Source organism: Camarhynchus parvulus, unplaced genomic scaffold (assembly GCF_901933205.1).
Source record: "Camarhynchus parvulus unplaced genomic scaffold, STF_HiC, whole genome shotgun sequence".
Taxonomy (NCBI): Eukaryota; Metazoa; Chordata; class Aves; order Passeriformes; family Thraupidae; genus Camarhynchus; species Camarhynchus parvulus.
Window position 1 is genome coordinate 21,788 of NW_022148115.1, and position 22,381 is coordinate 44,168.

The following is a 22,381-nucleotide window of genomic DNA, read 5'->3' on the forward strand; positions in this document are numbered from 1 at the left end:
ACGCCCATTTCCCCGATGGCCACGCCCACACGGCTGCGGTCACGCCCACTCCGCTGTGGCCACGCCCACTCGGCTGTGGTCGCGCCTCTTGTGCTGTTGGTCACGCCCTTTGGGTTTTGGGCCACGCCCATTGATGTTAGGTCACGCCCATTGATGTTTAGGTCCCGCCCATTGATGGTTTAGGTCCCGCCCATTGATGGTTTAGGCCACGCCCATTGCTGGGAAAACCCGGGAATTCGGGGAAGTTGGCGGGAAAAAAGGAAAAAAAAAAACCAAAAAACCAAACGGGAATTTGGCGGGAAAATTGGGGGGTTTGGAGGGGAAAAAGGAGAAAATTGGCGGGAAAATTTGGGGAGAATTCGCTGGAAAAAAGCGAAAATTGGAGCCGGGAACGGGGCAGGGGCGGCCCTGGGGACGCTGTGGGGACAACGGGAGGGACTTGGGGACACTTTGGGGACACTGGGATGGCCTTGGGGACACTTTGGGGACACTTTGGAGACACTTTGGGGACACTGGGATGGCCTTGGGGACACTCCTGGGGACACTTTGGCGACACTTTGGGGACACCAGGAGGGACTTGGGGACACTTTGGGGACTTGGGGACACTCTGGGGACACCAGGGTGGCCTTGGGGACACTTTGGGGACACCAGAAGTAACGTAGGGACACTTTGGGGACACCAGGATGGCCTTGGGGACACTTTGGGGACACTTTGGAGACACTTTGGGGACACTGGGATGGCCTTGGGGACACCAGGGTGGCCTTGGGGACACTTTGGGGACACTGAGATACCCTTGGGGACACTCTGGGGACATTTTGGGGACACTGGAATGCCCTTGGGGACACCGAGAGGCACATGGGGACATCCCTGGGGACACCGGGACACGGCTGGGGACACTGGGACGGACACAGGGACAGAGCTGGGGACACGGGGACACCTCTGGGGACACTGGGATGGCCTTGGGGACACTTTGGGGACAACCTTGGGACACTGAGACACCCTTGGGGACACTGGGACATGTTCAGGGACACGGCTGGGGACACTGGGAGGGACTTGGGGACATGGGGACAACCCGGGGGTGGCCCTGGGGACACTTTGGGGACACCAGGGTGGCCTTGAGGACACCAGGACACGCCAGACCATCCCTGGCAACAACTTGGGGACATCTGGGGACATCTGCCGCCATTTTGGTCCATGTTGGTCATTTTGCACCATTTTGGGGCATTTTTGGGCGATTTTTTTAGCAGCTCGCGATAATTTTTGGCGCGTGAGGGATTTAGGAGCCGTTTTGCGTCAGTTGGGGCGATTTTGTGGCGCTTTGGGGACTTTTTTTGTCATTTTTGGGGACATTTTGGCGACATTATTAGCCTCGATTTTGAAGCCTTCTAGGCCGCGTTGCCATGGCGACGCGCCATGGAGAGTCTCATGTGATTGGTCAATTTATATCACGTGGGCGGGGAATCCCCGGGCGCTGATTGGTCAAAAGGGGTCACCCCTGCGGAGGAGGAGAGCGCTGATTGGTCGATGCCGAGTCACGTGTGCGGAAGTGGCGGGGCGGGGGAGCCACAGGTGGGAGCGCCCCCGGGGGGGGCCCCGAAATTTGGGGTGGGGGAGGGGAAAGAGGCGGGGGGAGGGGAGGGGAGGGAGAGGGGGGGGGGCGGAAAGGGAAAAAAATTCCCCCAAAATTGCCGAAAATTTGACCAAAATCGACCCCAGATTGATCAAAATCGACCCCAAATTGATCCAAATTGATTAAAATTCATAGAAATTGAGGAAAATTGACTCCAAATTGACAAAATCTGGCGTGAAATGAGAACAAACGGTAAAAAAAGGGGGCAAAAAATGGAATTGAAATTGATAAAAAGTGGGGGAAAGTGAGGAAATGATGGAAAATGGAGCAAAAAGCCACAAAATTGGGCAAAAAATGCGGCCAAAAGGCAAAAAATGGAAAGAATGGAGAGAAATTGACCTGAAATTCTCCTGAATTCCCTAAAAATCTCCCAGAATTCCCCGAATCCTCCTGGAAGTCCCCGAAGTTTCCCTAAACTTTCAAAAATCTCCAAAATCGCCCCCCAAAATTCCCCAAAAATCCCAAATTTGCCCAAAAAATCTCGATAAATTCCCTAAAATCGGCCCCCAAAAATTTCCTAAAATTCCTCAAATTCCCAAAAATTGCCCCAAAAATTGCAAAAGCTCCCCCAAAATCCCCCCAAAAATCGGAAAAAATCCCCCAAAAATCCCCTAAAATCCCCCCAAAACCCCCAAATCGCCCCCAAAAGGTAAAAAAACCCAAAATCCAATGAATCCCCCCAAATGCCTTAAAAATAAAAAAATCCCCCCAGAAATCCCCAAAAAAATTGCAAAAAACCACCAAAAAATCCCCAAATTCCCCCCCAAAAAATCCCCCCAAAATCCCCAAATTCCCAAAGGTAAAAATCCCAAATAAAAAAAAAAATCCCCAAAAAATCCCAAAATTCCCCCCCCCCCCCCCCCCCCCCCCCCCCCCCCCCCCCCCCCCCCCCCCCCCCCCCACAAACCCCCACCCTAAAAACCCCAAAAAACCCCAAAAAATCCCCAAAAATCCCCAAAAACCCCAAAAATCCCCCCCAAAAATCCCCCAAAAACCCCTACAAAAAAATCCCCCAAAAATTCCCCCAAAAACCCAAAATCCCCCCCCAAAAATCCCCAAAAAATCCCCCAAAAATCCCAAAAAAATCCCTAAAAATCCCCCAACCCAAAATCCCAAAAAAATCCCCCAAAAAATCCCCAAAAATCCCCCCCCCCCAAAAATCCCCAAAAATCCCAAAACCAAAATCCCCAAAAAATTCCCCAAAAATCCCCCCAAAAATTCCCCAAAAAAATCCCAAAAAATCCCCAAAATCCCCAAAACCCCATCAAAAATCCCCCCAAAATCCCCCAAAAATTCCCCCAAAAAATCCCCAAAATATCCCAAAAAATCCCCAAAAATCCCCAAAAATCCCCAAAATATCCCCCAAAAACCCCCAAAAACTCCCCAAAAATCCCCAACATCCCCCAAAAATTCCCCCAAAATCCCCAAAAACCCCCCAAATCCCCAAAATTCCCCCCAATTTCCCCCCCCCCCCGTCCCCTGCCCCGGTTCCCTTTGCCCCCCCCCCCCCCCCCCACCCCAAAAATCCCCAAAAAAACCCCCAAAAATCCCCCCAAAAATCCCCCAAATCCCCCCAAAAAATCCCCAAAAAATCCCCAAAAATCCCCAAAAATCCCCCAAAAATCCCCCCCCTAAAAAATCCCCAAAAAAAAATCCCCCCCAAAAAATCCCCCCAAAAATCCCCAAAATTCCCCCAAAAAAACCCTGAAAATCCCAAAAACCCCAAAAATCCCCAAAAAACCCCAAAAATCCCCCCAAAAATCCCAAAAAATCCCCCAAAATCCCCTAAAAATCCCAAAAAAATCCCCCAAAAAAAAAATCCCCCAAAATCCCAAAAATCCCCCCCTCAAAAACCCCAAAAACAAAATCCCCACAAAATCTCCAAATCCCCCACAAAATCCCCAAAAATCCCCCCCCAAATCCCCCCCACCCCCCCCAAAAAAACCCAAAAATCCCCCAAAATCCCCCCAAAAATCCCCCCAAAATTCCCCCAAAACCCCCAAAAAACTCCAAAAATCCCAAAAATCCCCCCAAAATCCCCCAAAAATCCTCAAAAAATTCCCAAAAATCCCAAAAAATCCCCCCAAAATCCCAAAAAACCCCCCAAAAATCCCCAAAAATCCCCATCCCCAAAAATCCCCCAAACCCCCCAAAAATCCCCAAAAAATCCCAAAAAATCCCCCAAAATCCCCCAAAATCCCCCCAAAAATCCCCCCCCCCCCCCCCCCAAAATCCCCAAAAAATCCCCCCAAAAATCCCCCAAAAATCCCCCAAAATCCCCCTAAAAAAATCCCCAAAAAATCCCCAAAAATCCCCAAAAAATCCCCCCCAAAAATCCCCAAAAAATCCCAAAAAAATCCCCCCAAAAAATCCCCAAAAAACCCCCAAAAAACCCCCAAAAATCCCCCAAAAAACCCCCCAAAATCCCCCACAAAACACCCCAAAAAATCCCTAAAAATCCCAAAGAATCCCCCAAAATCCCCCCAAAATCCCAAAAATCCACAAAAAATCCCCCCAAAAAAACCCAAAAATCCCCAAAAATCTCCAAATCCCCATCAAAAATTCCCAAAAAATCCCCAAAAAAATCCCCCCAAAATCCCCAAAAAATCCCCCCAAAAAATTCCCCCAAAAATCCCAAAAAATCCCCAAAAATCCCCCCCCCCAAAATCCCCCCAAAAATCCCCAAAAAAAAAATCCCTCAAAACCCCCAAAAAACTCCAAAAAATCCCAAAATCCCCAAAAATCCCCCAAAAAAAATCCCATCCCCCCCCCCCCCCCCCCCCCCAAAAATCCCCCAAAAACCCCCCCAAAATCCCCCAAAAATCCCAAAAATCCCCAAAAAAATCCCCAAAAAATCCCCCCCAAAATCCCCCAAAAATCCCCCAAAAATCCCCCAAATCCCCCAAAAAACAAAAAATCCCCCAAAAATCCCCAAAAAAAAATCCCAAAAAATCCCCAAAAATCCCCAAAAATCCCCGAGAAATCCCCCCAAAAACCCCCAAAATTCCCCCCAAAAAAACCCTGAAAATCCCAAAAAACCCCAAAAATCCCCCAAAAAAAAACCCCCAAAAATCCCCCAAAAATCCCAAAAATCCCCCCAAAAATCCCCCAAAATCCCAAAAATCTCAAAAAAAAACCCCAAAAATCCCAAAAATCCCCCCCCAAAATCCCCCCAAAAATCCCCCCAAAATCCCCAAAAATCCCCAAAAAATCCCAAAAAATCCCCCCAAAATCCCCAAAAAATCCCCCCAAAAATCCCCCCCCAAAAATCCCCAAAATTCCCCCAAAAAACCCTGAAAATCCCAAAAAAACCCCCAAAAATCCCCCAAAAAACCCCCAAAAACAAAATCCCCCCAAAATCCCAAAAATCCCCCAAAAACCCCAAAAATTCCCCCCCCCAAAACTCCCCCAAAATCCCCCCAAAAATCCCCAAAATCCCCCCAAAATCCCCCAAAAAATCCCAAAAAAATCCCCAAAAACCCCCAAAAATCCCCAAAAATCCCCAAAATTCCCCCCCAAATTTCCCCTCCCCCCGTCCCCTGCCCCGGTTCCCTTTGCCCCCCCCGCCCCCTCCCCCCCCCCCAAAATCCCCCAAAAAATCCCCAAAAAATCCCCGAGAAACCCCCCCAAAAATCCCCAAAATTCCCCCCAAAAACCCCAAAAAAACCCCAAAAAATCCCCCAAAATCCCCCAAAAACTCCCTGAAAATCCCCAAAAATCCCCCAAAAATCCCCCAAAATCCCAAAAATCCCCCCAAAAATCCCCCAAAAAAAATCCCCAAAAATCCCCAAACCCCACTCCAAAAATCCCCAAAAATCCCCCAAAAAATCCCCAAAAATCCCCCCAAAAATCCCCCCCAAAAATCCCCCAAAAATCCCCAAAATCCCAAAAATCCCCAAAATCCCCAAAAACCCCCCCAAAAATCCCAAAAATCCCCAAAAATCCCCCCAAATCCCCCAAAAAAAATCCCCCACCCCAAAATCCCGCCCCAAAAACCCCAAAAATCCCCCAAAATCCCCCCCAAAATCCCCCACAATCCCACCCAAATCCCCCCAAAACCCCAAAATCCCCAAAAAAATCCCCCCCCAAAATTCCCCAAATTTCCCCCCCCCCCCCTGCCCCGGTTCCCTTTGCCCCCCCCCCCCCCTCCCCCACCCCAAAAATCCCCAAAAATCCCCCAAAATCCCCAAAAATCCCCAAAACCCCCAAAAACTCCCCCCAAAAATCCCCCAAAAAATCCCCAAAAATCCCCCCCCCCACTCCCCAAAAAAATCCCCCAAAAAAAATCCCCAAAAATCCCCAAAAAAATCCCAAAATCCCCCAAAAACAATCCCCAAAAATCCCCAAAAAAATCCCCAAAAATTCCCCAAAAATCCCCAAAATCCCCCCAAAATCCCCCAAAAATCCAAAAAATCCCCAAAAAACCCCCAAAAAAATCCCCAAAAATCCCCAAAAATCCCCCAAAACCCCCCCCCCCTCCCCAAAAATCCCCAAAAATCCCCCCAAAAATCCCCAAAAACCCCAAAATCCCCAAAAAAAATCCCCCAAAATCCCCAAAAAATCCCCCCCCCAAAATCCCCAAAATCCCCCAAAACCCCCAAAATCCCCCAAAAAACCCCCAAAATCAAAAAATCCCCAAAAAAATCCCCAAAAATTCCCCTCAAATCCCCCACAAAAATCCCAAAAACTCCCCAAAATATCCCCCCCAAAATCCCCCCCAAAAATCCCCCAAAAACCCCCAAAAAATCCCAAAATTCCCCAAATTTCCCCAAATTTCCCCCCCCCGGTTCCCTCCCCCCCCTCCCCCCCCCGCCCCCCCCCACCCCCCGTTCCCCTCTGGCCCCAAATTCCCCAAATTTTTGGGTTTTTGCCCAAATTTTTATTTCCCCTCCTGGGACCCCCCGAAAATTCCAACCCCCCCCGAGCCCCTCCCCCACCCCCAGAACGATCTTGGGCTGGGGGAGGGGAATTGGGGCATTTGGGGGGGATTTGGGGCAATTTTGGGATTTTTCGGGGCGATTTTTGGGGTTTTTTAAAGGATTTTTGGGGAATTTTGGGGGCGATTTTTGGGGCAATTTTGGGGGGAATTTTTGGCCTGGGGATTTTTGGGGGGATTTTGAGGAATTTTGGGATTTTTTGGGGGGGATTTTTGGGGTTTTTTGAAGGATTTTTTGGGGATTTTTGGGGGAATTTTGAGGAATTTTGGGATTTTTTGGGGGGGATTTTGGGGTTTTTGAAGGATTTTTGGGGGATTTTGGGGGAGATTTTTGGGGCAATTTTGGGATTTTTGGGTGGGTTTTTTGGGGGGGATTTTTGGGGGTTTTTTTGGGGGGGGGTTTGGGATTTTGGGATATTTTGAGGGGATTTTGGGGGGATTTGGGGCAATTTTGGGATTTTTTGGGGATTTTTGGGGGTTTTAAAGGATTTTTGGGGAATTTTGGGGGCGATTTTTGGGGCAATTTTGGGGAGATTTTTTGGGATTTTGGGGGTTTTTGGGGGGGGCTTTTTGGGGTTTTTGGGGGATTTTTGGGTTTTTGAAGGGATTTTGGGGGGTTTGGGATTTTTTAGGGGATTTTGAGTTTTTGGGATTTTTGGGGGATTTTTGGGGGTTTTGGGGATTTTTGGGGGGATTTTTGGGGTTTTTTGGGGATTTTGGGGGGGGATTTTTGGGGGGAGTTTGGGGGTTTTTTAGTTGGGTTTTTGGGGGATTTTGGGGGGATTTTTGGGGTTTTTGGGGGATTTTGGGAATTTTGGGGGATTTTTGGGGGGTTTTTGAGGGGTTTTCAGGATTTTTGGGGGGATTTTGAGGAATTTTGGGATATTTTGGGCAATTTGGGGGTTTTTTGGGGATATTTTTTGGTGTTTTTTTAAGGATTTTGGGGGGGATTTTGGGGAGATTTTGAGGAATTTTGGGATTTTTTGGGTTTTTTTTGGGGGGGGGATATTTGGGATTTTTGGGGGATTTGGGTTTTTTTTATTTTTGAGGGGGTTCTGACGGGATTTTGGGGGATATTTGTGCAATTTTGGGATTTTTGGGGGCATTTTTGGGGCTTTTTAAAGGATTTTTGGGGGGATTTTTGGGGTTTTTTAAAGGATTTTGGGGGGGATTTTGGGCAATTTTGGGTTATTTTGGGGGGATTTGGAGGGTTTTTTCCCAGGATTTTTGGGGGATTTTTGGGGTTTTTTTGGGGGGGGGTGTTTGGGATTTTGGGATATTTTGGGGGGGATTTTTGGGGGATTTTGGGGCGATTTTGGGCAATTTGGGGATTTTTTTTTTGGGGATTTTTGGGGGGATTTTTGGGGTTTTTTGAAGGATTTTGGGATATTTTTGGGGGGATTTTGGGGTTTTTTTTCCAGGATTTTTGGGGGATTTTTGGGGAGTTTTAGGATTTTTGGGATATTTTTGGGGGGGTGTTTGGGATTTGGGGATATTTTGGGGGGATTTTGGGGATTTTGGGGCGCTTTTGGGATATTTTTGGGGGAATTTTGGGGTTTTTTAAAGGATTTTTGGGGGGATTTTGGGGGCATTTTGGGCAATTTTGGGATATTTTTGAGGGGATTTTTGGGGTTTTTTTTTAAGGATTTTTGAAAGGATTTTGGGGGATTTTTTGTGATTTTTTTTTTTGCTTTTTTTTGGGAATTTTGGGGCCGTTTCTCATCCCCTCCCCTTCCCCCCCCCGGCCGTTCCCCAGGGTGGGGGAGGGGCCCGGCCCCGCCCCTCCCCCCTCCCCCCGCCCCTCCCCCACCCCCAGCTCGGGGCTGCTCAGCCCGGAGGGACCCGGAGCTCCCAGTTCCGACCAGTTCCGACCAGTTTGGACCTTCCAGGACCCCCCCAGGACCAGTTTGGACCGGTTTGGAACCCCCCAGGACCAGTTTGGACCAGTTTGGACCAGTTTGGACCTTCCAGGACCTGCCCAGGACCAGTTTGGACCAGTTCCAACCAGTTTGGACCTTCCAGGACCTGCCCAGGACCAGTTTGAACCCGTTTGGACCCCTCCAGGACCGGTTTGAACCAGTTTGGACCGGTTTCAGGACCAGTTTGGACCCCCCCAGAACCAGTTTGGACCTTCCAGGACCACCCCAGGACCGGTTTGAACCAGTTTGGGAACCCCCCAGGACCAGTTTGGACCAGTTCCAGCCAGTTTGGACCTTCCAGGACCGGTTTGGACCAGTTTGGACCTTCCAGGACCGGTTTGGACCAGTTTGAACCAGTTTGGAACCCCCAGGACCAGTTTGAACCAGTTTGGACCAGTTTGAACCAGTTTGGAACCCCCCCCAGGACCAGTTTGGAACCACCCCAGGACCAGTTTGAACCAGTTTGGACCTTCCAGGACCCCCCCAGGACTGGCTCGGAGCCTCCCAGTTCATCCCAGTTTGGACCAGTTTGGACCAGTTTGGACCAGTAACCTCTGAGGACCCTCCCAGTTCATCCCAGTTCATTCCAGTTCATCCCAGTTCATCCCTGTGGACATCGAGGACCATCCCAGTTCGGACCAGTTTGGACCAGTTTGGGACCCCCAGGACCCCCCGGACCCTCCCAGTTCATCCCAGTATAAACCAGTAACCCCGAACCCCCTCCCAGTCCCTCCCAGTTTATCCCAATCCCCTCCCAGTACAAACCAGTATAACCCAGTAACCCCAAACTCCTTCCCAATCCCTTCCCAGTATAAACCAGTAACCCCAAACCCCAAACCAGTACAAACCAGTAACCCCAAATTCCCCTTTTTACCCCTCCCAATCCTCTCCCAGTCCCTCCCAGTTTATCCCAGTTCCTTCCCAGTATCCCCAGTCCCCTACCAGTCCCTCCCAGTACAAACCAGTACAAACCAGTAACCCAAAACTCCCTTTTTACCCCTCCCAATCCTCTCCCAGTATAAACCAGTCCATCCCAGTTTATCCCAGTCCCCTCCCAGTACAAACCAGTAACCCCAAACTCCCTTTTTACCCTTCCCAGTCCCTCCCAGTACAAACCAGTACAAACCAGTAACCCCAAATCTCCTTTTTACCCCTCCCAGTTCCCTCCCAGTCCCTCCCAGTTTATCCCAGTCCCCTCCCAGTACAAACCAGTAACCCCAAACTCCCTCCCAATCCCCTCCCAGTACAAACCAGTACAAACCAGTAACCCCAAACCCCCTTTTTACCCCTCCCAATCCTCTCCCAGTATAAACCAGTCCATCCCAGTTTATCCCAGTCCCTCCCAGTACAAACCAGTACAAACCAGTACAAACCAGTAACCCCAAACTCCCTTTTTACCCCTCCCAGTCCCTCCCAGTCCCTCCCAGTATAAACCAGTAACCCCAAACTCCCTTTTTACCCTTCCCAGTCCCTCCCAGTACAAACCAGTCCAAACCAGTCCATCCCAATCCCCACCATGGACCTCCTCCAATCCCTCCAACTCTTGGCCAGGGACAACCTCAACTTCTTCTCCCCTCCCCCGGCCAATTCCCCCAATTCCCCCAATTCCCCGTTCCCGGTGTCGTTCCCGGTTCCGTTCCCGGTTCCGTTCCCGGTTCCGTTCCCGGTTCCGTTCCCGGTTCCGTTCCCGTTCCGTTCGTTCCCGTTCCCCAGTTCCCTTCCAGTTCCGTTCCCGGTTCCGTTCCCGGTTCCGTTCCCGGTTCCGTTCCCGGCGCCGTTTCCGGCACCTCGCGCCGTTTCGCCGACGCTTTCTCCGCCCTGCTCCGCCACGGCCGCCATCTTGGCCCCGCCCTGTCCCACCTGAGCCAAATCGCCCCCAACTTCGACCTGGACCCGTCGACGCCGGGCAACGGCTACCGGAGCCTGCTGGAGGTGCTGCGGCTGTGCTCTGAGCGCGCTGAGCCAGCGCCGTCGGCGCGACGCGGCGCGCGCACCGCAGGAGCCTCTTCTTCCGCGCCGGCGCCAACGCCGCCGAGCTGGAGGCCGTGGCGGCGGCGCTGGGGCAGCTGCGCGCCTTGGCCGTGCTGGCTGTGAGGATGGCCGAGCTCTCCGAGCCTGGGTGCCTCTTCCCCGACGGGCAGAAGGTGAGGAAGGAGCTGGACAAGGAGGAGGACGAGGAGGAGGAGGAGGAGGAGGAGGAGGAGGAGGAGGAGGAGGAAGGCATCAGCGAGGTGGTGCTGCGGGAGTACAGCACGATGCACAACGGCTGCTTCTACGGGAGGTGCTTGGGCTTCCAGGTGAGGAACATCAGAGGAACTTTGGGGTTTTTGGGGTTTTTTTGGGGGTTTTTTGGGGATTTTTGAGGTTTTATGGAGTTTCTGGAAGTTCTTGGAAGGTTTGGGATGGTGGGATTGGTTGGTCTTGGTTCCATTGACCATTGGTTGCTTGGTCTTGGATTGGATGGTCTTCATTGACCATTGGTTGGTTGCTCTTGGCTTGGTTGACCATTGGTGGTGACGATGCACAACGGCTGCTTCTACGGGAGGTGCTTGGGCTTCCAGGTGAGGAACCTTGGAGGAACTTTGGGGTTTTTGGGGGTTTTTTTGGGGTTTTTTGGGGATTTTTTGAGGTTTTATGGAGCTTCTGGAAGTTCTTGGAAGGTTTGGGATGGTTGACCATGCTTCTATGGGAGTGCTTGGGCTTCCAGGTGAGGAACATCAGGATTCTTGGGTTCTTCTGGGTTCTTTTGGGGTTTCTTGGGATTTTTTGGGGTTTCTTGGGACTTTTTGGGGATTTTTTGAGGTTTTATGGAGTTTCTGGAAGTTCTTGGAAGGTTTGGGATGGTTGGATTGGTTGGTCTTGGTTCCGTTGACCATTGGTTGGTTGCTCTTGGTACTATTGGTCTTCATTGACCATTGGTTGGTTGGTGTTGAGTTTGTTGGCCATTGGTGGGTTGCTCTTGGCTTGGTTGACCGTTGGTGGTGACGATGCACAACGGCTGCTTCTGCGGGAGGTGCTTGGGCTTCCAGGTGAGGAACCTTGGAGGAACTTTGGGGTTTTTGGGGGTTTTTTGGGATTTTGGGGGATTTTTTGGGGATTTTTTGAGGTTTTATGGAGTTTCTGGAAGTTCTTGGAAGGTTTGGGATGGTGGGATTGGTTGGTCTTGGTTCCGTTGACCATTGATTGGTCGGTCTTGGTTTTGTTGACTGTTGGTTGCTTGGTCTCGGACTGGTTGGTCTTCATTGACCATTGGTTGGTTGCTCTTGGCTTGGTTGGTCTTCATTGACCATTGGTTGGTTGCTCTTGGCTCCATTGACCATTGGTTGGTTGCTCTTGGCTTGGTTGGTCTTTGTTGACCATTGGTTGGTTGCTCTTGGCTCCATTGACCATTGGTTGGTTGCTCTTGGCTTGGTTGACCATTGGTGGTGACGATGCACAACGGCTGCTTCTGCGGGAGGTGCTTGGGCTTCCAGGTGAGGAACATCAGGATTTTTGGGTTCTTCTGGGATTTTTTTGGGATTTTTTGTGGTTTTATGGAGTTTCTGGAAGTTCTTGGAAGGTTTGGGATGGTGGGATTGGAAGGTCTTGGTTCCGTTGACCATTGGTTGGTTGCTCTTGGCTCGGTTGGACTTTGTTGACCATTGGTTGGTTGTTCTTGGTTTTATTGACCATTGGTTTGTTGTTCTTGACTCCGTTGATCTTTCTTGACCATTGGCTTGACCTTGACCTCATTGACCATTGGTTGGTCTTGGTTGACCATTGGTTGGTCTTCACCTCGTTGACCATGGATTGGTCAGCGTTGACCTCGTTGACCGTGGGTTGGGTTGCCCTCGGTTGTGTTGGCCATTGGTTGGGTTGGCCATTGGCTTGGTTGACCATTGGTTGGGTTGCCCTTGGTTGGGTTGCCCTTGGTTGGGTTGGCCCTTGGTTGGGTTGGACATTGGTTGGGTTGGTCTTGGTTGGGTTGGCCATCGGTTGGGTTGACCCTTGGTTGGGTTGACCCTTGGTTGGCCAATCTTGGTTTGGTTGACCATTGGTTGGGTTGACCCTTGGTTGGGTTGGTCTTGGCTTTGTTGACCATTGGTTGGCCAATCTTGGTTTGGTTGACCATTGGTTGGTCAACATTGACCTCGCTGACCCTCGGTTGGGTTGACCCTCGGTTGGGTTGGCCATCGGTTGGGTTGCCCTTGGTTGGGTTGGCCATTGGTTGGGTTGGCCATTGGTTGGGTTGTCCTTGGTTGGGTTGGCCATTGGTTGGGTTGGCCATTGGTTGGGTTGACCATTGGTTGGGTTGCCCTTGGTTGGGTTGGCCCTTGGTTGGGTTGGCCATTGGTTGGGTTGCCCTTGGTTGGGTTGGCCCTTGGTTGGGTTGACCCTCAGTTGGGTTGGACATTGGTTGGGTTGGTCTTGGTTGGGTTGGCCATTGGTTGGGTTGGCCATTGGTTGGGTTGGCCATTGGTTGGGTTGACCCTCGGTTGGGTTGACCCTCGGTTGGGTTGGCCATTGGTTGGGTTGGCCATTGGTTGGGTTGTCCTTGGTTGGGTTGGCCATTGGTTGGGTTGTCCTTGGTGGGGTTGACCATTGGCTTGGTTGACCCTTGGTTGGGTTGACCCTCGGTTGGGGTGACCCTCGGTTGGGTCGCCCTTGCCGTGACCGCTGCCGCGTCCCGCAGTTTGTGCCGTCGCTGCGGCCGTTCCTGCAGACTTTGGCCATCGGCCTCGTGTCCTTCGGTGAGAACTACCGCAGCCGCGACCCCGGCATCGGTGAGAATCTGGGGGACTTTGGGCAATTTTGGGGAATTTGGGGGAAATTTGGGAAATTTTGGGTGAAATTTGGGTGAAATTTGGGTGAAATTTGGGTGAAATTTGGGTGAAATTTGGAGTTTTTTCCGGTCAATTTTCGTGGCTTTTTTTGGAGGTTTTTGGGTGGATTTTGTTTTTCCGATTTTGGGGTTTTTTGGGGCAGTTCTGGAGGCGTTTCGGAATTTTTGAGTGAAATCTGGGAAATTTGGGGTGGATTTTGGGGGAATTTGGGGATTTTTTCGGGGGGTGAATTTTTGGGTGGATTTGGGGGGTTTTGGGTGAATTTTGGGGACTTTTGGGTGGATTTCTCACGGATTTGGGGTTTTTTGGGATGAATTTCAGGGGTCTTGGGTCAATTTTGAGGTTTTTTAGGTGAATTTGGGGTTTTTGAGGGAATTTTGGGGTTTTTAAAGGTGAAATTTGGGGCATTTTTGGGGGGGATTTTGGGGTTTTTTGGGTAAATTTTGGGGGTTTTTTAGGTGGATTTTGGGTTTTTTTGGGATCCTTGAGGTGATTTTGGGGATTTTGGGGTTTCATTGGGGTTTTGGGGCTGAATTTTGGGGTTTTCTGGGGTCTCTGAGCTGATTTTGGGGTGATTTGGGGGGTATTTTAGTGTGATTTTGGGGTTTTTTGGATGAATTTTGGGGTTTTTGGGGGTGGATTTTGGGGTTTTTTGGAGTGAAATTTGGGGATTTTTTGGGGATTTTGGTGGGGGTTTTTTGGGGTAAATTTTGAGTAGTATGGGGTGGTTTTGGGGTGATTTTGGGGCTTTTAGGGTGGATTTTGGGGTTTTTTGATGTCTCTGAGCTGATATTGGGATTTTCTAGATCCCTGGGCCGATTTTGGGGTTTTTTTGGGATTCCTGATCTGATTTTAGGGTTGTTTGGGGTTTTTTTAGATTGTGGAGTGGATTCTGGGGTGATTTGGGGATTTTTTGGGGTCTCTCAGCCGATTTGGGGGTGATTTTGGGGTATTTTAGGCTGATTTGGGGGGTTTTTTGGGGTGGAGTTTGGGGATTTTTGGGTCTCCCCAGGTGGATTTTAGGGGGATTTTGGGGCTTTTTGGGGGTGGATTTTGGGGGTTTTTGGGGTGGATTTTGGGGATTTTTGGGTCTCCCAAGTGGATTTTAGGCCTTTTTGGGGGTGGATTTTAGGGCTTTTTGGGGGTGGGTTTTGGGGTTTTTGGGGTGGATTTTGGGGATTTTTGGGTCTCCCCAAGTGGATTTTGGGGGCATTTTGGGGGTGGATTTTGGGGTTTTTGGGGTGGATTTTGGGGATTTTTGGGTCTCCCCAAGTGGATTTTAGGGCTTTTTGGGGGTGGATTTTAGGGCTTTTGGGGGTGGATTTTGGGGGTTTTTGGGGTGGATTTTGGGGATTTTTGGGTCTCCCCAGGTGGATTTTGGGGGCATTTTGGGGCTTTTTGGGGGTGGATTTTGGGGCTTTCGCACGTCCCCGATTGGATTTTGTTGTTTTTTCGGATTCTGGAGCTGATTTTGGGCTGATTTTGGTGTTTTTCGGCGCTCAGGGGTGGCGGCCGGGTCGCTTTTCACCAGCGGGAAATTCGCGCTGGACCCGGAGCTGCGCGGCGCCGAGTTCGAGCGCCTGACGCAGAACCTGGACGTGCATTTCTGGAAAAGCTTCTGGAACCTCACCGAGACCGAGCTGCTGGCGGTCAGAACCCCAAAAAACCCCAAAAAACCTGAAAAGAACCCAAAAAATCCCGCTTGAAAACCCAAAAAAAACCCCCCAAAAAGCCCAGAAATCCCACCTGAAAACCCCAAAAAACCCAAATCCCAGAAAACACCCAACCCCACACAAAAAACCCCCAAAATTCCCCCAAAACCCCAAAAAAACCCCAAAAATCCCAGCTGGAAACCCCAAAAAAACCCAAAATTTGAAAATTCCACTTCAAACCCCAAAACCCCACAAAAATCCCCCAAAGCCAGAACCTGGACGTGCATTTCTGGAAAAGCTTCTGGAACCCAAAAAAAACCCCAAAAAACTGACTCAGGACCCCAAAAAACCCCAAAAACCCCGCTTGAAAATCCAAAAAAAACCCCAGAAAAGCCCCAAAAACCCTCCCAAAAACCCCAAAAAATCCCCCCAAAAACCCCAAAAAAACCTCAAAATCCCACCTGGAAAACCCAAAAAACTCCAAATCCCAAAAAACACTCAAAACCCCCCCCCAAAAAACCCAAAAAATCCCCCCCAGAAACACAAAACCCAAAAATCCCCAAGAAACGCAGCTGGAAACCCAAAAAATCCCCCCAAAAACCCCAAAAAATCCCACGTGAAAGCCCAAAAAGAACCCCAAAAAACCCCAAAAAATCGCCCCAAAAACACAAAAAAACCCCAAAAATCCCAGCTGGAAACCCCAAAAAAACCCAAAATTTGAAAATTCCACTTCAAACCCCAAAACCCCACAAAAATCCCCCAAAGCCAGAACCTGGACGGGCATTTCTGGAGAAGCTTCTGGAACCTCACCGAGACCGAGCTGCTGGCGGTCAGAACCCCAAAAAAACCCCGAAAAAATGACTCGGGACCCCAAAAAACCCCAAAAACCCCGCTTGAAAATCCAAAAAAACCCCCAGAAAAGCCCCAAAAACCCTCCCAAAAACCCCAAAAATCCCCAAAATCCCACCTGGAAAACCCAAAAAACCCCAAATCCCAAAAAACACCCAACCCTCCCCCAAAAAACCCAAAAAATCCCCCCAAAAACACAAAACCCAAAAATCCCCAAAAACCGCAGCTGGAAACCCAAAAAAACCCCCAAAACCCCTCAAAAACCCAAAAAACCCCTAAAATCCCCAAAATCCCACCTGGAAAACCCAAAAATTCCCCCCAAAAAACCCTAAAAACCCTAAAATCCCCAAAAACCCTAAAAATCCCACCTGAAAACCCAAAAAATCCCAAATAAAATGCCTGAAAAAACCCAAAAATCCCACATGAAAAACCCCAAAAAAACCCCCAAAAGCCAAAAAAATGCCCCCAAAAACCCAAAAAAGCCTTTAATCCCAAAAATCCCACCTGAAAAACCCAAAACCCCCAAAATCCCAAAAAACCCCAAAATTCCCCCAAATACACAAAAAAACCCCAAAAACCGCAGCTGGAAACCCCAAAAAAAACCCCAAAAACCCCTAAGAATTCCAAAAATCCCACCTGGAAAACCCAAAAATTCCCCCAAAAAACCCCAAAACCCCAAAAAACCCTAAAAACCCCAAAAAACCCTAAAAACCCCAAAAACCCCACCTGGAAAACCCAAAAATTCTCCCCAAAAAACCCCAAAACCCCAAAAAACCCCCCAAAAAAACCCAAAAAAATCCCCCCAAAAAACCCCAAAAATTCCACATGAAAACCTCCCCCAAAAAAACCCCAAAAAGCCCAAAAATTTTTTTGAAAAATTCCCGATTTTTAGGATCCTAAATCCCTTTTTTTGGGGGAATTTTTGGGGGTTTTGAGCTCTTTTCCAACGGGTTTTGGGTTGGTTTTGGGGTGTTTTGAGCCCGTTTTTTTCACCATTTTTCACATTTTTGGGATGGAATCTTTGGGATTTCTTGAGGATTTTTTTGGGGAGTTTTTCGGGATTTTTGGGTCCCTAAATCCCTTTCTTTTTTGGGATTTTTGATGCATTTTCAGCCCGTTTTCCCACGATTTTTTGCCCATTTTTGGGGGTTTTTTTCACTGTTTCTTCACCTTTTTTCGTAGAATCTTTGGGATTTTTTTCAAAATTCCCAATTTTTAGGATCCTAAATCCCTTTTTTGGGGGAATTTTAGGAGTTTTGAGCTCTTTTCCAATGGGTTTCGAGGCATTTTGCGATGGGTTTGGGTTGGTTTTTTTCCCATTTTTGGGGGTTTTTTCACCATTTTTTGTCCTTTTTTCACCGTTTTTTCACCTTTTTTCATAGAATCTTCGGGATTTTTTTAAAATTTCCAATTTCTAAGATCCTAAATCCCTTTTTTTGGGGGAATTTTAGGAGTCTTGAGCTCTTTTCCAATGGGTTTCGAGGCATTTTGCGATGGGTTTGGGTTTTCCCTTTTTTTGGTGGTTTTTTTCATCGTTTCTTGGGGGTTTTTTTCACCGGTTTTTGGGGTTTTTTTCACTTTTTTTGGGGGTTTTTTCACCATTTTTTGGGGTTTTTTTCACCATTTTTGGGGGTTTTCTCACCATTTTTGGGGTTTTTTCACCGGTTTTTGGGGTTTTTTCTCACTGGTTTTTGGGCTTTTTTCACCATTTTTTGGGGGGTTTTTTCACCGTTTCTTCACTTTTTTTCGTAGAATCTTCGGGATTTTTTCACATTCTGTGTCCGTTTTTGATGGGAGTTTTCTAATTTTGGGATTTTTTTGACTTTTGGCATTTTAGGATCCTAAATCCCTTTTTGGGGTTTGAGTTTGGCTCTTTTCCAATGGGTTTCATTTTGCGATGGGTTTGGGGTTTTTTTGGGGTTTTTTCACCACTTTTGGGGTTTTTTCACCTTTTTCACCTTTTTTTCATAGAATCTTTTTTTTTTTTTGTCCAAATCCTTTTTGGGGAATTTTAGGAGTCTTGAGCTCTTTTCCATTTGTTTTGCGATGGGTTTGGGTCATTTTATTCCATTTTTGGTGGTCTTTTCACCATTTTTGGGGGGTTTTTCACCATTTTTTCACCGTTTTTGGGGGTTTTTTCACTGGTTTTGGGGTTTTTTTCACTGGTTTTGGGGTTTTTTTTTTGGGGTTTTCACCATTTTGGGGGTTTTTCCAACGGTTTTTGGGTTTTCACGGTTTTGGGGTTTTCTCACTGGTTTTGGGGTTTTTTCACCATTTTTGGGGGTTTTCCACCATTTTTGGGCTTTTTTTTCCACTTGTTTTGGGGTTTTTTCCATGGTTTTGGGGTTTTTTTTTTTTTTTTGGGTTTTTTCACCATTTTTGGGGTTTTTTTTGGGTTTTTTCACTGGTTTTTGGGGTTTTTTCTCACTGGTTTTTGGGGTTTTTCACCATTTTTGGGGGTTTTCCACCATTTTGGTTTTTTCGCCGTGTTTTTTTCTCACTGGTTTTGGGGGTTTTTTCACCATTTTTTGGGGTTTTTTTCACCATTTTTTGGGGTTTTTTCACCATTTTTGGTGTTTTTTCTCACTGGTTTTTGGGGTTTTTTCACCATTTTTTGGGGTTTTTTTTTGGGGGTTTTTTCACCATTGTGTTTTGGGGTTTTTTCTCACTGGTTTTGGGCTTTTCACCATTTTTGGGCTTTTTCACCATTTTTTGGGCTTTTTTCACATTTTCACCTTTGGTGTCTTTTCGCGATGTCTCTAACTCCCTTCTGTGTCCCGTTGCGCAGTCGGTGGCGTCGCTGACGGCCGTGCAGGTGGGGCTGTGCCGAGCCCTCGGAATTTTGGGAATTTTTGCTCAAAAATCTTTGGGATTTTTTTGGACTTTTTTTGGCATTTTTAGGATCCTAAATCCCTTTTTTGGGGGGAATTTTAGGGGTTTTGAGCTCTTTTCCAATGGGTTTCGAGGCATTTTGCGATGGGTTTGGGTCATTTCTTCGCCATTTTTTGGGGTTTTTTTCACCACTTTTTGGGGTTTTTTCACCGTTTCTTCACCTTTTTTCATAGAATCTTCGGGATTTTTTGAAAAATTCCCGATTTTTAGGATCCTAAATCCTTTTTTGGGGAATTTTAGGAGTCTTGAGCTCTTTTCCAATGGGTTTCGAGGCATTTTGCGATGGGTTTGGGTCATTTTTATCCCATTTTTTGGTGGTTTTTTTCACCATTTTGGGGGTTTTTTCCACTGGTTTTGGGGGTTTTTTCTCACTGGTTTTTGGGGTTTTTTCTCACTGGTTTTTGGGGTTTTTTTCACCATTTTTGGGGTTTTTTTCACCATTTTGGGGGTTTTTCTCACTGGTTTTTGGGGTTTTTTCTCACTGGTTTTTGGGGTTTTTTCTCACTGGTTTTTGGGGTTTTTCTCACTGGTTTTTGGGGTTTTTTCACCATTTTTGGGGGTTTTTCACCGTTTTTTGGGGTTTTTTTCACCGGTTTTTGGGGTTTTTTCTCACTGGTTTTTGGGGTTTTTTTCACCATTTTTGGGGGTTTTCCACCATTTTTGGGCTTTTTTCACCATTTTTGGGGATTTTTCCCCTGGTTTTTGGGGTTTTTTCACCATTTTTTGGGGTTTTTTTCACCATTGTTGGGGTTTTTTTCACCGGTTTTGGGGGTTTTTTCTCACTGGTTTTTTGGGCTTTTTTCACCATTTTTTGGGCGTTTTTTCACCATTTTTTCACCTTTTTTCACGCTTTCGCAATTCTTCACCTTTCCCTTCTGTGTCCCGTGCGCTCGGTGGCGTCGCTGACGGCCGTGCAGGTGGGGCTGTGCCGAGCCCTCGGAATTTTGGGAATTTTTGCTCAAAAATCTTTGGGATTTTTTTGGACTTTTTTTGGCATTTTTAGGATCCTAAATCCCTTTTTTGGGGGGAATTTTAGGGTTTTGAGCTCTTTTCCAATGGGTTTCGAGGCATTTTGCGATGGGTTTGGGTCATTTCTTCGCCATTTTTTGGGGTTTTTTCACCACTTTTTGGGGTTTTTTCACCGTTTCTTCACCTTTTTTCATAGAATCTTCGGGATTTTTTGAAAAATTCCCGATTTTTAGGATCCTAAATCCTTTTTTGGGGAATTTTAGGAGTCTTGAGCTCTTTTCCAATGGGTTTGCGCGAGGGTCATTTTGTCCATTGGGTTTTTTCACCATTTTTGGGTTTTTCATTTTTGGTTTTATCCCATTTTTGGGGGTTTTTTCACCATTTTGGGGGGTTTTTTCACCGGTTTTGGGGGTTTTTTCTCACTGGTTTTTGGGGTTTTTTCCCTTTTTCACTGGTTTTTGGGGTTTTTTCTCACTGGTTTTTGGGGTTTTTCTTTCCCTTTTTGGGGGTTTTTCCACAGGTTTTTGGGGTTTTTTCACTGGTTTTGGGGTTTTTCCACCATTTTTGGGTTTTCCACCATTTTGGGCTTTTCCGGTTGGGTTTTTTCTCACTGGTTTTTGGGTTTTTTCACCATTTTTGGGGTTTTTTTCACCGTTTTTGTTTTTCACCTTTTTTTCTCACGGTTTTGGGGTTTTTTCAATTTTTGGGTTTTTTTCACAATTCACGGTTTTGGGTTTTCTCACTGGTTTTTGGCTTTTTCACCATTTTTGCTTTTTCCCTTTTTGTTTCCCTTTTTCTGGCGCTCGTTTTCAAATTCGATGTCGGCGCTTCTGACGCTGCGCGGTGTGGCTGCTGGCGCCGTGCAGCCTGTGCCGAGCCCTCGGAATTTTGGGAATTTTTGCTCAAAAATCTTTGGGATTTTTTTGGACTTTTTTTGGCATTTTTAGGATCCTAAATCCCTTTTTTGGGGGGAATTTTAGGGGTCTTGAGCTCTTTTCCAATGGGTTTCGAGGCATTTTGCGATGGGTTTGGGTCATTTTTTTTCCCATTTTTGGGGTTTTTTCCACCATTTTTGGGGGTTTTTCACCATTTTTGGGGGTTTTTTCACTGGTTTTTGGGTTTTTTTTCACCATTTTTGGGGTTTTTCACCGTCTTCACCTTTTTCCATAGAATCTTCGGGATTTTTTGAAAAATTTTTGGTGGTTTTTAGGATCCTAAATCCTTTTTGGGGAATTTTAGGAGTCTTGAGCTTTTTCTCAATGGGTTTTCTCCGGTTTTGGGGTCTCACCTTTGGCATTTTCCACCGGTGGGTTTGGGGTTTTTCATTTTTGGGGTATCCCATTTTTGGGGGTTTTTTTTGGGCTATTTTTTGGGGTTTTTTCACCGGTTTTGGGGGTTTTTTCTTTTTTGGGGTTTTTTCTCACTGGTTTTTGGGGTTTTTTCTCACTGGTTTTTGGGGTTTTTTCACCATTTTTGGGGGTTTTTCCACAGGTTTTTGGGGTTTTTTCTCACTGGTTTTTGGGGTTTTTCCACCATTTTTGGGTTTTTTTCACCGGTTTTTGGGGTTTTTTCACTGGTTTTGGGTTTTCACCATTTTTTGGGCTTTTTTCACCATTTTTTGGGGGGTTTTTTCACCGTTTCTTCACCTTTTTTCGTAGCATCTTCGGGATTTTTTTCACAATTCCCGATGTCGAGGCTCCTAACTCCCTTCTGTGTCCCGTTGCGCAGTCGGTGGCGTCGCTGACGGCCGTGCAGGTGGGGCTGTGCCGAGCCCTCGGAATTTTGGGAATTTTTGGTCAAAAATCTTTGGGATTTTTTTGGACTTTTTTTGGCATTTTTAGGATCCTAAATCCCTTTTTTGGGGGGAATTTTATGAGTCTTGAGCTCTTTTCCAATGGGTTTCGAGGCATTTTGCGATGGGTTTTGGGGTTTTTTCACCACTTTTTGGTTTTCCCATTTTTCCTTTTTGTGGTTTTTTTCATCGTTTCTTGGGGTTTTTTTTCACCAGTTTTTGGGGTTTTTTCTCACTGGTTTTTGGGGTTTTTTTCACCATTTTTGGGGGTTTTTTCACCATTTTTTGGGGGTTTTTTCTCACTGGTTTTTTGGGCTTTTTTCACCATTTTTTGGGCTTTTTCACACTGGTTTTGGGCTTTTTTCACCATTTTTGGGCTTTTTCATCTTTCGGGATTTTTTTCACAATTCCGGATGTCGAGGCTCCTAACTCCCTTCTGTGTCCCGTTGCGCAGTCGGTGGCGTCGCTGACGGCCGTGCAGGTGGGGCTGTGCCGGGCGCTGGCCGTGCCCCCCGAGCCGCTGGAGCTGCCCCTGGCGCAGGACCCGACGCGCAGCGTCACCATCGCGCCGCCCGGCGCCCACCTGGGCCCCGCCCCGCTGCACCTGCGCCTGCTCTCCTACCACCTCCGCGAGGGACAGGTGAGGCTGGAACCTTCTGGAACATTCCGCAAAATTTCCGGCAGTTTTAGGGGTTTCAATGGGATTTTTCGGCGTTTAAATGCGACTTTTTTTGGCTTATAAATTGAATTTTTTTTGCCTATTTTTGGTGGGGGTTTTTGGGTTTCCTTCGGTGTTTTGGCATTGGGTTTTTAGGGATTTTCTTTTTTTATTTTTTGGGGGATTTTTTTTGGTGGGGGGTTTTATTTTTCAGGAATGTTGGGGGTTTTTTTGGCTTTTTTGGCATTTCTGGGGATTTTT

The 22,381-nt window shown here is 47.5% G+C and overlaps 1 protein-coding gene across 1 annotated transcript; it reads left to right on the top strand.

Moving 5' to 3' along the window:
* Positions 1 to 15: 15 nt before the first annotated feature.
* On the top strand, positions 16 to 22,102 carry LOC115916064 (hormone-sensitive lipase-like; the record flags this gene model as incomplete). The annotated part of the gene is made up of 7 exons (XM_030969776.1): positions 16 to 140; positions 10,210 to 10,428; positions 10,485 to 10,575; positions 10,657 to 10,782; positions 13,158 to 13,248; positions 14,812 to 14,957; positions 21,917 to 22,102. Coding segments are annotated over exons 1-7 (984 nt in total), but the record flags the coding sequence as incomplete, so codon positions are not given.
* Between the last annotated feature and the right edge of the window lie 279 nt (positions 22,103 to 22,381).